This window comes from Falco rusticolus, chromosome 6 (assembly GCF_015220075.1).
Source record: "Falco rusticolus isolate bFalRus1 chromosome 6, bFalRus1.pri, whole genome shotgun sequence".
NCBI classification, from domain to species: Eukaryota; Metazoa; Chordata; class Aves; order Falconiformes; family Falconidae; genus Falco; species Falco rusticolus.
The window spans coordinates 78098327-78110827 of NC_051192.1; the positions used below are offsets into that span (position 1 = coordinate 78098327).

General features: G+C 35.9%; 1 protein-coding gene across 3 annotated transcripts in view; it reads left to right on the forward strand.

Moving 5' to 3' along the window:
- The window catches only part of COL19A1 (collagen type XIX alpha 1 chain), a 203092-nt gene that overhangs the window by 139208 nt on the left and 51383 nt on the right, over positions 1–12501 (forward strand). For all 3 annotated transcript variants that reach the window (XM_037392293.1, XM_037392291.1, XM_037392292.1), the window contains 8 exons: positions 1568–1621; positions 6090–6152; positions 6852–6896; positions 7838–7873; positions 8777–8812; positions 8907–8960; positions 10165–10218; positions 12328–12381. In XM_037392293.1, coding sequence (XP_037248190.1) covers positions 1568–1621; positions 6090–6152; positions 6852–6896; positions 7838–7873; positions 8777–8812; positions 8907–8960; positions 10165–10218; positions 12328–12381 — 396 coding nt within the window. The remainder of the gene's footprint in view (positions 1–1567; positions 1622–6089; positions 6153–6851; positions 6897–7837; positions 7874–8776; positions 8813–8906; positions 8961–10164; positions 10219–12327; positions 12382–12501) is intronic.

Below are 12501 nucleotides of genomic sequence, written 5' to 3' on the forward strand. Positions count from 1 at the left end.
CAAAATCGCATCATCTTTTTCCCTGAATTGCCTGATGATTTATACAGCAAAAATTCTGAAGTAGTAAACAGTTGATGTATTCCTTCAAAAAATATAACAACTGGTTGCTTAGCTTATATTGACCCAGAATATGTAGCATTTCAGTATTGTCCTTGGATCCTGAGCTGAAATCAGTGGATAGAAGGTTTTTCAGTTTTTCTAGCAATACTTTGGAGTCTTGCTGCTGTACTGCTGCGAATTTGACAGCAGTTCTGGTACAAAAGTCTTAATCAATTGAAAACAACAGTATTTTCATCTTGACTAATTGGTAACTTGGGTGAGAAGTGATTTTGATCTGTGACTTCCTGTATTAGTTTTACAGGTCCTTTAGCATGAAAATGGTAGAAATTTTCAATATATTCTTATTCTGAAAGAGTATAAAGCTGTTTTCTTGTTACAGTGCAGAATATTTGTGTCGTAAGTGTGATGTATGTATAATAACAGTGCACATAAAACAATTAATAAAGACCTGATACAAAATTAAAATGTGCAATAAAAATGCTGACTAATCTCTGACAGAACATCTCTGACTGATAAACAACCTCCATTTTTTTTGAGGAACAACACTTTTCAAAACTGAATAGAATTCAATTTCCGAAAGCAATCTTCAGGGTGCATGTATGCCAGCTACATTTTCCCCACTAACACAGAAGCTGCAGAGGATAAATTGTCTGTAAATATAAAAAGCCCCAGAGGAGGAGAATTGCCTTTGTGCTCTGTCTTTGTTAAATGCAGGTCATTCAGACCAAGTGACTTAATTGAGTATATAGTAATATTGCATGATACGAAAATTTCAGCTTAAAGAGGGATACTCTGGTAACTTGTAATATTTAACTTAGTTTTAGTTCATAAGATCTTGAACAATTTTTTTGTGTTCTACCCTGATTTACAGCACTTAAAAATCTCATTGAGGGCCTGGTTTAGGGCAGATTATGTCTAAAAATGTTTTCTTTTTCCCAAGCACATGGTTTTTAATCTATCCATCCGAAGCCTGCATTTGTGTAGGGAGTTCCTTCTCTGTTGTTGAAATTCTTGATGAAAGGTGTGTACTTAAGTATAAACTTGCAATGCTGATAAAACTAGGAAGTTGGTCTTTTGGAGAACTCTGGCATTCCTCATTTTCTGTACTCAAAGTTAAAAATCTAGCTGTTTACTCACACTAGGAGCTGCTTCTACATCAAAAATTGTGCTTTGTGTTATTGGGAAGAGTTTTAAAATGCTGCAGAGAAAAGATGCTGCTCATACCAGAAGGGATTTGTAGCCAAATTGATATGGATGTCACCCCTGCCTTCTCTGACAGACTGATTCACTCCAAAAGGTTGCCAGCTTTCAAAATTCTGGGATTTAGAAACTGACTCTCCTTCTCCTCTGTGCCTGATAAATGTATAATGAACTTACAGAAAATAATTTACTGTATAATCAAATAAAATCTAAACCCTTTTACATGACCACTGCTCTTTGAATATAGGTATGTAAACATAATATTAGTTAACTTAAAATGACCTTCTGATGCATGTTTTCCATATAGGGTCCTTCTGGACTAAAAGGAATTCTGGATTCATTGAACAAGCACTATAATGAGGTATGGAGATTTGATGTAGGTCGTGTGTGTTTATGCTTTAAAAGTATCTAAAGTAGAAATGACCACAGCTTTGATCCCTGTGAACCACATTCCAAGCTAATTCAAAAGGTAGATCCTTCCCTGTCCCCTTTCTGCATCCTGCGCAGGCTCAGTCCACACTCCAGTCACATACCTACTGTGTCACCTATCCCGCTGCTGTGTGCCTCACCTCCCATCCATCCTCTATTCACATATATTTTGCCTGGTATAACTCATAAAAAGAGGTGGGTGGACCACCTAGCTGTTAGCGTAAAGCACCAGGTCCCCATTTGTAAACCTAATTGCTCTAAACCATACTTGCCATTTCTTCTTTCTTGAGCTATTCTGTTATGATCCCAAGAGTAGAATAGAAAGACGAGAAGGCAGAATTGTAAAAGATCTGCTGGCAATCCATGAGAATTGCCCTGATGTTTGTAGTATAAACTAATAAAAATCTTGTCTTAATTTTAGAACCTCTTGCAGCTACAAGCGCTATATAGAAAAGAGTTAAAATTGCATAGGACAGCGTTCCATGTGACGGAGCTTTAAAATTCTTACCACAGATTTTTCAAATCATTTAAGCGGTGGCAGCGTCTGTCATTGTAAGGGATTGTAATTCAAAGATCACACAAGTTTTCCTAATTGATAGCAAAGTGAGTATGTAACTTACCTGATTAGAAAATCTTATTTCATTCAAAGACTGATGAAGCACCATTACAGAAATATTTGCTTAATATAAAGTTTACTGTGTGTTTCACACTTCACGTGATGCAAGTCAAACCTGGAAGACATCCATTTCATTCAATATTAAAATGCATAACTATAAAGAGCAGGTGAATTTAGGATATTTTTCTTATATCATGTATCCAGATGGGTACTAAAATAATTTTTTGAACAGTGATTCTGAAGCAAAACTCATGTCAAATGTATCCTTCCAGTTGCTTTTATCACTGAAGTGATTTCTCTGATTTTTAATCCATTCCAAATCAATATATCACCTTGGAACATGCATCAGGAATTAAGGCAATTTTTTATATGCTGTCCTGGATGAAGACATTTTCATACCTGGAGACTTAGTTTCTAGGTTTGGTTTGCCTTTTCATATGTATGTATTGAAGTTTTCTATACTTGGATTTTATACCTTTCATTTTCTTACCAGTTTCTTTTTCCTGCCAAAGACAGCTTGCGTTGATACCAGCCCTGTTTCCTCTATCACTACCATATTTATTGTAACTCATTCCCCACCTCCAGACTATTAATCTCTTTTACCCTGATGGTCCCTTTAAAGTTAATTCTGCAGAAGGAAATGCAAACAGTCGTGATCTTCAGGAACTGAGAAGCACCTGTCTCCAAAAATCATGTTTTTTATCATTGTGAGGCTCTAAGAATTCCTAAGGTTTCTTATGTTTCCTAATTAACAGTATTTTGGGAAAAACGTAGACCAGCTGCTCCGTGTCTATAAATTAATCATATTTTAAATCCTATACAGCTTATCAATTGTCTTCTTCCTTCACCTGTCTGGTTTGAAGGTTTTAACGACTCTGTAATGATCAATTAACTGTTCAACAAGGAAATGCTCTGGTTTCAGATGAGTGAGGAGATGACTTTCTGATTCAAATACGCAAGCTTTCAGTAACTATGTGTTCAGATCTTCCTAGAGTCAACTTAAGTCTCCAACTGCTACAGGAAACATGAGTTTCCATACATTTTATGACAGGAATTGATATTCCCATCAAGGACAAGACAAAGACATCAGAAGTCATCAAAGACAAGAACAGCTTGTGTGCTTTGCCATTGATTATTTATGTAGGCAGATGTATGCACCAGTAACTTTCTCCCCCCCCCCCCACCCACCCCCCATTACATAGGCTGATGAGTGCTGATTTTGTTCACCGCACCTTGGAGGTATCAAGCAATCTTTCACGTTCCAGTGTATAATTTGTAATGTACCTCAATCATTTGCATTTTTAAGATGATATTTCAGTGATATTCTGAGGTTTTTGAGATTCCTTAAACCACAGGAAACAGTATTGGCATCTCCCACCATTTTATGCTTGTTCTCAAGGTCTTCTTTCATTTGGATTTTTTTAAAGTTTTTAAATTGTGACCACATTTTTGTTGCTATAGAGACTTCAATATCTTTTTCTTCTGAGGATATTAGCATGGCTTCTTTGCATTGCTGTTTCTAGGAATCATGAGAAACTGCTACCAAGAAATGTGGGGCATCAGTGAGAAAGATCTTAAGACCCATCATAACTAATGATGTGTTTTCCTCTATATTTTCTCTTTCTTAACAGATTATTTGTGATTCTTCTGATTTCTGTGTGGTATCAATAAGTAGTTGTACTTGCACAATGTATTTAAATAATTTGTTGCAACCAAGCTTTTTCTGGCTCAGTATCAATCACCTTATCATGTAAGGAGGCTGGAGTGCAAGTCTTTAAAAGCATAATTTACTTGATCCGTGCATACAATGGAAGAGAGCACTATAAATACAATTGCTGACTGCAGCAGCGAATTGTGCTTGATGGCAAACCAAGATCAGCAGTCTGTCTTTAATGAAGGTGAGGGGAACCTGCTGAGGATAAATAGTAGTATTGATCCTTAATAGGGCAGGAGACAGTGCTGGAGCATTTCTTCCCTCGTTGTTCTTCCTTTGTGCCTGTTTTTGGAAGGCGTGTGACTATTTTTATACTGCTCCTTGTTACGTCTTTTGCACTTTGAGCATAAATGAGATGCTTTGCATGTATTCAATACATGCATTTTTTTCTCTTTGTTATGCCGAGAAACTGGCTCTGCCCTGCTTTGTATGTTACGTTCCTTCAGCGACTGGTAAATGATGTCTCATGATTTGTGTTTATACACTCTCAGGTCACTGTTACCATCCTTCCCCTGGGCTTTCAGGGCCTCTGCTTGTCATCTTTTTTACTTACCAGTTTTCCATACATAGATATATCTAAGTTCACCTCAATCAAACCTGCTTCTAAATGTATGTGGAAAGGGCATATAGATCGGTTTAATCTAAAATGTTCTCCAACATGTAAAAATAAAAATGAAGCCACAACACAAAGCAATTGAAACTACATCACAGTCTGCTCAGGAAATGTTTCAAAATCATAATTCATAATAATTAAAGATTATTCTTGAATAATTCATTATTACTTTTCTAAGGTCTTTTTCTTCGGCATATTTTACTTACACTTTTTGTAAAGAGCAAATGACCGATAAATATGCAAAGAGCATAAAAGTAATTATTTGGTCTAATACACTTTTTTTTCCCCTCCATGTATGTGAAAGAAATGCATGACACAATAAATCGTTACTTACAGTATAGTTAAAATAGCAGGCACCTAGATTCAGTCAAGCAGTAGTCAACTCCTTCAGCAATACTCGGGCTCCCTTCTCTGAGTATCTACCTCTTGCTCTGGAGCCAATTTTAATAATTTTAATAATTAGGGTAGTAACAGTGTTACAAACCCTAAACACTGAAGAAGATCCTTGAGGACCTTAACATTTCTAAAATAATTATGAGTTTTATTCAGGTTATAATCAGTTATCAACTTTTTAAAAGATTAATGGCATGTAAATGGCACTTTTATTTGTCACAATGTTTTCCCGTTTTAGAGATATGGAAACTGGAACGTGGCAAGGGGAGCTGGCTTGCTCAGGTTTCTCATTCTACCCAGTGGCAGGTGTTCTAGGATTTGGACCCCTTAGGTCCAGACTCAAGCTCATTTTTCAGGGTCATTGGTTTTGTTGCTTTTTCCTTTGTTAAAAGAAAACATGTTCCCCTTAGGTAGTCTGAGCCTGGCTTTGTGAAAAGGAAACAGTTTGCTTCGTGTTTCATTGTGTCTTTAACTTGTACAGAAGAGTAAATAGATGCAGTGCAATAATACCTGAGAAAGTGTACAACCTGAACCCTTGGTCCCTAAATCTGTTTTCTTTGAGGAGCAGTATGAGGAGCCTGTTGATGACGTTCATGTCCTCTCCTTCTCACTACTGTACTAGACTTAAATTAGTTCTAATTTATTTTTCACGCTGCTCGAAAGTAAAAAGTATTTTTGTCACAGAAGTGTTTTTTATTTTTCTTTTCTGACATACTTGAGAATTGTACTGTAATAATGAGCATAAAAATGTGTTCTTTGCATTGAGTTAAGGAAAAAACCCACAAATTTGCATAGCAATATTCAGCATAGACATTTCCTTTTTATGCTTTTGTTAATCTTCTCCTAGTCTGACTGGACTATGAATGCATGATAAAGGAGGTATTGCTTCAGTACATTACTTAGATGTGCTGCATAGCCATTTAGTATCCCTTTCTAGTAGTAAATTAGAACTTCTGAGTTTACATACTGGTAAAATACATTAAATTGTTATGATAAATAAATCGTTACTGTAAATAAATAGTGACGTTCTGTTCTCTGATCTTTGTGGTGATATTTCTTCCTAGAGTGATACAAGACTACTGGAATTACTTGGGACCCCTGGACCTAAAGGCCAGAAGGGAGACACTGTAAGCACTTTGGATTAATTTGGAGAAATTTCAAAATGCCAATCTAACCTGACTCTGCCACCCTTAACACAATACCTTTTATTTGATTTATCACAACGGTCTTTGAAGGAATACAGATTTAGGTATGACTGACTCTGATCTGTGTAGTCCAATATCCAGCTCATCATACTATCCTGCAGGTGCAGCACGTGAGCCTTTCTCCTGTAATACATGATAACCAGAAAGGGAAAATGCCAAAAGAGTTATGTGTGGTTTCTTTAATGCTCTCTGAAGAGAAGTCAAATGAATTGGCCTGCTGGTTAGGGGGAAAATACTCTAAAAAATGTGGAAATTCAGAAAATATTTTTAATAGTGAATCATGACTATTTAGATCTATTTCTCTGTAACAATAGGACTTGCTATATGAAATATACCTATAGTCAGCCTCTAAAAATGGCATGGAGGTCAAATTCTGAATCCACACCATACGACGGTATATTGTTTATAAGCATCTGTCCTGTTTAAACACCGGAATGAATTTTTAACAACTGGATGTCTTTCAGACTTTGAAGAAGAGAGTCAAGTGCTCTGGATGTGTGATGAGATTGACAATATTTCTTATTGATAAGCCTGCAGATCTCCTGTAGAAAGCAATAATTTAAATTAATTTGCATTTGTTGTAATATAAAAGGTTTTAAACATAATTTATTTTGTCAAAAGGGTCAAAAAGGAGAACTGGGAATAACTGGCTCAAAAGGAGAAAAGGTAAATTATTTTCTTACTTCTGTGCTTATGTGTGATACTAGAAGGTGGCTGAATATACTGATTATGAATCAAATCCTGGAAAATACACTCAGAATCAAGAAAAATACATTTGGGAATAGGAAAAACTGTAGTCTCTGAATGTCCTTAACTTACTCAAGCCCCTCCTTGAGAGAGTATGCACGTAAATTTCCCTTAGAAAAGGAAAGTTGTTAAAGTCCTTAACTTTAAACACATTCAGACTTTTACTGAATATCAGTTTAAAAGCTTGTGACCAGTGATTGCCTCACAAATTAAACACCATTCGTACTTTTTCAAGTTACAAATGTGATCTTCAATGTCTATATGAAAAAACAGGAGTCTTTAAATTTTTAAAATTTATACATACACTTCCTAAGTTAGTATCTTTTAGATTAAGCTTCAGATTTCCAGAGAGACTCAGTGGGAGGTGTTACTGGGGAATAGGTGTGTATTGTATTTTTCTAGGAACGTGTGATGTACCCAGTTCTTCATCCACTGAATAACAGGCATTTTGCTATTCAGCTGTTAGGCTTCCAGTTGGTTTCTTTGTATAAACAGTTTTCATGCAGGCAGAAACTTTTCTTACCCTGTAGATATGAAGAGATTCATGATTTTGTGTGTTATAAAGCACATGTGTTTGAGAGTTTGCCAGATTTGTACACAGCATCACTCTTTTTAGTTCATGATCCTGAACCTCCCCTGTGCTTCTGCTTGAAAGGACTGTGCATGTCATGGTCTTGTCATTAAACCAAAATTATCCCTCAAGTAAGGATGATTTTCTACATCCCTTTTGTAGTCCATATACTTACATTTTATGTAGGTTTAAATTTTTTTTTTTCAAGCACTTTTCACCAAAACCAGATGTATGTACCATTTACTATTTGAAGTAAATCTGTGTTAACCTCTTCCCTATGTTTCCATAGGGAGAGCCTTCTGAAAAAGGGGAAAAAGGAGATCCAGTAAGTACAGCTGTGTTTTGAACTCATGATGTGATTTGATATGATCTCCATACTGTACTCATCCTGTAATTCTTTTCTTTGTACACTTCCATTAGATTCAGCGATTATGTGTGATAGCATATATGTTGTTATAGTCTTACACCTGCATCAGGTTCATACAGGTTATAAATAAAGAACAGAGATGCCCTGTTCCTCAGCATTTCTGTAGTTGATACAGTCCATGAACTGAGTTCAAAGTACATGGGGGTTTTGTTCCCTGAAGGTTCTTTCAATTGTTTCACAAAATTATATGTGGGTTATACTATATTATTTTAATTATTTTACCAGTTTCCAGTGCAGCTTTTAACATCAGGCAGTTTTCTTATAGACATTTCATGTGTGCATAGTTTTGGGGGTTTTGAGGGGATATTTTCAGAACACTTGTTCTGTAAGAGTCTGTTTACATCTGTTGCTTATTTTTAATTAACTATTGTCCTCTCTTATGACATTTGACAAATGCTATTTATGCTGTTTAATACAAAACTGAAGGTTGCTCAGCTACTTGTGATTAACATATTAAAATAGCCAAAATAAGACATACTGTAATAATGTGTGGTTTTGGACATCAATATGTCACCAGTTGACATTTAGTGCTGAAGAACAGGCTTTAGACTGGAGAAGCCCGTAAGCAAATGTGGAGTTTCAAACATTTTTTCCTTAAAACACTAGGAAAACCTGCAAACAGAACAAGTTTGAAAGGCGAATGACATTCAGAATTTGTACAAGGCATCAGAAATTCTTTAATGCTTTCTCAATATTTTTCAAGTTTGCAAACTGTATTATAATATTTCAAGGTAGAAAATTAAACTCTTAGTTGGTCATAGTTCAAGTTTAACTTCTTATGGTTGTACTTGCTATTTTCAGGGAGAAGCTGGAATGGAGGGATCAAAAGGAGATAAGGTATTTTTTGACTTGTACACACTGTGTACATAGCTGATACTGGGAGACATAACAGTAAGTTTGGATTTTTTATTTTCTCAAACAATATCATTAGGGTGAAACAGGAGACCCTGGACCACCTGGTCTTATTGGAAATCCAGGATCAAAGGTAGGTTAGTTATTTTTGTGGTACTTAACAACCATTACATTCCGTGCTGTTATATAAGAGGACTGTGAATGCCAGCAACTCTTTAGCAACTCTTTAGTTAGTACTAAAGGGCAGAGAATGCAAATTGTTTACATTGAAAGTTTGTGCATTGATCATGGCTGTTCTGCTGTTCATAAAATTCTTGCTGGTCTCAGCATCACTCCACAAGGTATATTTATGCAGATCTCAAATGTTATTTGACTACTCAAGAATATGAGCACCCGCTTTGTAATTTCAAATCCACCAGTCGTTGGGTGTATTCTCTTTATCCATCAGTGAGGCAAGGAGGAACCACTGCCAGTACATTAGCAGTTCCTATGTTTAATCTTTTGAGACTGCAGGTAATGTCAAAGTAGTCATTGCTTTGCTTTGAAGAAAATAAATGAAGCACAAATGTTCTTGAGAATCTCTCATGATGCCTTGAATTGTATCAAATAAAGGTTAAATTGGAAACTGTGAAAATGTAACCTCTACCCAACACTATTCGTGTTGGATACAATAGTACTCAGGTTCCTTAGATCATCAAAAGAAGTCCCAGGGGAAATAGACACAGCTATAGGGTCCACAAAACTGCAATCTTAAAACTGAACCTCCACTCTAACTCCTTACCCCGCTCTTTGGAGGCTAATGTCTTTCCTTGGTAGGAGGAGCTACTGAAATAATTGCTGTTACTGCAGTGGAAATCTAGATCACCTTCACACTGTATGCCTTCCTGAAGAGGCTCACAGAGATCCAAACCATCATTAGGGTTTGCACTAGGTCGTCCTTTTATCTGTACATCTCAATCCCCTTTTCTTTCAGTGCTCTGGAGTCCTTTTGATGAGATCTATTCAAAAAAGAGAAGGAACACCTATCACATAGTTGAAAAATCACTTCTAGCTCTGACCCTTGGGAGAGAAAATCTTGATTTACTCCTTTTGTTTTGTCTTTCCCTTTAGGTAGTGCCTTTGTATTTACTTGTATTTGCTTTGTATGCAGACTTTGAATTTTGTACATATCAGTCCCAAAGATTTATTGGACTAAACATTAGATTCAGGGAGAATGAGCAAACTTTGTACTTCTTGCTCCATGTAGAAGATAATTCTTAATGCCACATGTTTTAATCTTTCAACAGTTTGCACCCAATTACAACAGGTATATTGACTGTGCATGTATTGTTTCACAGGGACTGCAAGGACCTCCGGGACCTGTTGGACCCAGGGGACTGCCAGGAGAAGTTGTATGTATTGTGCAGTTTCACCAAGCTGTAGAAGCGTGGTGTGCGAACAATTAGCCAGTGAAGCAGTACCACAGAAGTTACCATAGTGCTCTTTTTGTGGCTGCTACTATAGCAATTGGGTTGAAGCACAATAGTATGGGATGTCTCGGGTTAGAGTTTTGCCATTTGCTTGTGTTCTTTTTGTCTTTGCGTTGCCATCTGAAGAAGTAAAAATGATACTAATTTGTCTGATGCACAGATAATTAGCTCTACAAAAATTATTCTTATCTCACAGGACTAGGTGAAAATTAAAAAAATCTAGCAAAGTTTTAGTAATGTTACATCGTGAGCTGGAAAGGACAGTGTGTGTGAAGCAAAATGAGAAGAAACAGGGAAATTAAGAGTACCCCAAGGATTTAAACACATGGCTTTCCTTATTTCCATCTATGGTTTTGTATTATTCTGAATTGTTTCCCTGCCTGTAAAAAGGTAAAGATTAATAAGGTGAACAGAATAATAATAAAAAAAATGTATTATTTTAAAATTAGGTCAGATTCATGAGTAAAACTCATATTCAGAGTAAGACATAATTCTGTTAAAACTAGAGACAATATTAAAATCTTTAGGCAGAGTAGAAGTATTGGTTGGAAAGAATTTAATAGAAAACTCCTTTTTTAATTACTGTCCAATAGATTAAATTACCAAAGTACTTCTACAGAAAGTAGAATGAGAGATTATTCTTATGATTGTTGATTGATATGCCAATTTAATTGTGCAGAGGCTTACTGACAGTCATAAAGTACCTAAAGCCATTATATAGTTGCCATAGGTGAAAAATAGCTTGATTTGTGAACACTGACAAGTGGCAGATAATACGTGTTTGTCCATGTAAGAATGTCAAAACCTGAACTGGTGAACTCTCAAGCAGAAGCCTACTACTTGTTAGATGCAACAGTAAGGGCTGCTTTTAAATTTTGATAGCACCTGGACTAATTAAAAGTGGCACATCCCAAGCTCTCCCATTAATAAAGAGACATGAGACAGACTCACCAGTGTGGAGGCTGATCGATCACCTGCTGTGCTTCTGCACGTAGACTGTTTAGATGGTAAGAGCCGAGGGGTGAGGGTACCCAAAAGAAGTGTATTAACCGTCACTGTTGAACCTTCACTGCTGGCATGAAAATGTTCTCATCCTTCATACATCAGTGTTCACAGAACTGTGTTTTACACTGCGAAGAAAGATACAAACAATATCTGTTTCTTTGTCGTTTTCTTAGAAAGTTTGTTTTCCATTCCATTTGAAGTATTGTACTTAGATTTTATGTGGAAATTACAGGTATTAATAAAATGCTTGATAGAGTTGTTGGTTGAATAGCATTGAAGAGTTATGGAAGAAGTTTTCTGAATTTGTTACAGTGTAGTAAAAGAACACAATTTAACTTTCCCTATAATTTAAATAGTTTCTGTTTGGATTTTAATCTGTTTCATTTCTCTGCATTTATGTCAAATCCTTCATGAAAAAGGCAAGCGAAAGTACTGAAGTGAAATCAAAATGTGAAAGAGAAGGTTTAGACAAAAGAAAGGATGGAATATATTTATTTTGCTTGAAATATTTGACTGTCCATTAAATTTCTAAAACATTTTAAAGAAATTCAGTGGATTAAGTAATGTGCAGGAGTAGGAATTCATTGAACCTTTTAAGATACAAATTTGAGTAATTAAGTACTGTAGGAAAACATGCAGCCCTTCATAGGCAAAAAAGATGAGACACTTACTTAAAACCCAACTTTGTACCTGCTACCAACTTCCTTGAAAAAATGATTGATTTTCAAGACTTGGAATTATTTTGAAATTGAAGAAATAAACCTGTCAGTCTCTGCCTGTTTAGGGTCCAGAGGTTCTTCCCTGTTAGGGTCCAGAAAATAATTGTCATTATTACATTTCAACTTAAAGAAAAATGATTCATGTATTTGATCAAAGAAGCATTCATTAACTCATAATCTTCAGCGTTTCAGGTCAATACTAATACACAGTAAATAATCCAGTGAAAACTCATTTTCATCTGTAACTTTAGATGATCTTTCAGGGAATAGGTATAAAAATGTACAGTTAACTTTTTATTGATTACAGGGATTACCAGGAGAGCACGGGGTACCAGGAAACCCGGGAGTTAAAGGAGAGAAGGTATGTTTTAAGTGGCTTTAATTACGTTTGATATGTTAGAGCATATGAGACTGTCGTCTCTGAAGTAACCTTCCATCTTTTTGTAGTGCATCTGAGTGGCTGCTTTATGAATTGATTTTA